The 712-nt window shown below is 77.0% G+C and overlaps 1 protein-coding gene across 1 annotated transcript in view; it reads left to right on the forward strand.

Moving 5' to 3' along the window:
• The first annotated feature begins 242 nt into the window (after positions 1–242).
• Positions 243–712, forward strand: part of RXYLT1 (ribitol xylosyltransferase 1) — a 10,631-nt gene continuing 10,161 nt past the window's right edge. Inside the window, exon 1 of the mRNA XM_035341567.1 lies at positions 243–442. Within this exon, the coding sequence (XP_035197458.1) occupies positions 298–442 (145 nt within the window). The 5' untranslated portion in view covers positions 243–297. The remainder of the gene's footprint in view (positions 443–712) is intronic.

Here is a 712-nt window from a genome sequence, read left to right on the forward strand (position 1 = left end):
CATTTTTGCCTCCTGAAGCCCTCGTGGGGAGGAGGAGAGCACACCGCAGCTGCTGCTGCGCCTCGCCTCTGGGGCAGCAGCAGCAGCCCGCAGGACATGGCCATGGCCCGGCCTCTCCTCGTGAGGAAGGGGGCGAGAAGATGGTACCGGGACACCTCAGGGCTGCCTGCTGAGCCCGATGGCGGGGGGCGCCTCTAACCCTCCTCGCCAGGGGACGCAGCCCGGTGCCCCGCAGCGGGCGGCCCTGAGCCTCGGCCGCGGCCCCTCCCGCCGGGCTCTCCGCCCGCGCCGGGCGGGATGCGGGGCGCTCGCAAGCGGCTGTGCTCCGCCTTGCTCCTCGCCTACGGCCTCTTCTCCCTCTACGCAGCCTACACTGTCTTCCTCCGGCCCCACCGCCCGCCCGCCGGCCGCCCGCCGCACAGGGACCGCCGCGGCTCGCGAGGTGAGAGCGGCGGCCGCCCGCCGCAGCCGCTCCGAGCCGCCCACCGCGGGCCTGCCCGGCACCAGCGGCACGGCCGCGGCACGGCCTCGCTCCGACGAGGCCTGGCAGTGACCGCCACCCCCGGCCGGGGAAGCCCGGGCAGCGCCGGGGGCTGAGGGGAGAGCAGGGCCGAACCGCACCCCCCTCGCGGGCCTGCGCTGGCGGCCGCCATTTTGTCGGTGCCGCGGGCGGGCAGGGAGCCGCCTTGGGAAGGGAGGGGAGGGGAGGGGA

The sequence above is a fragment of the Oxyura jamaicensis genome, chromosome 1 (assembly GCF_011077185.1).
Source record: "Oxyura jamaicensis isolate SHBP4307 breed ruddy duck chromosome 1, BPBGC_Ojam_1.0, whole genome shotgun sequence".
NCBI classification, from domain to species: domain Eukaryota; kingdom Metazoa; phylum Chordata; class Aves; order Anseriformes; family Anatidae; genus Oxyura; species Oxyura jamaicensis.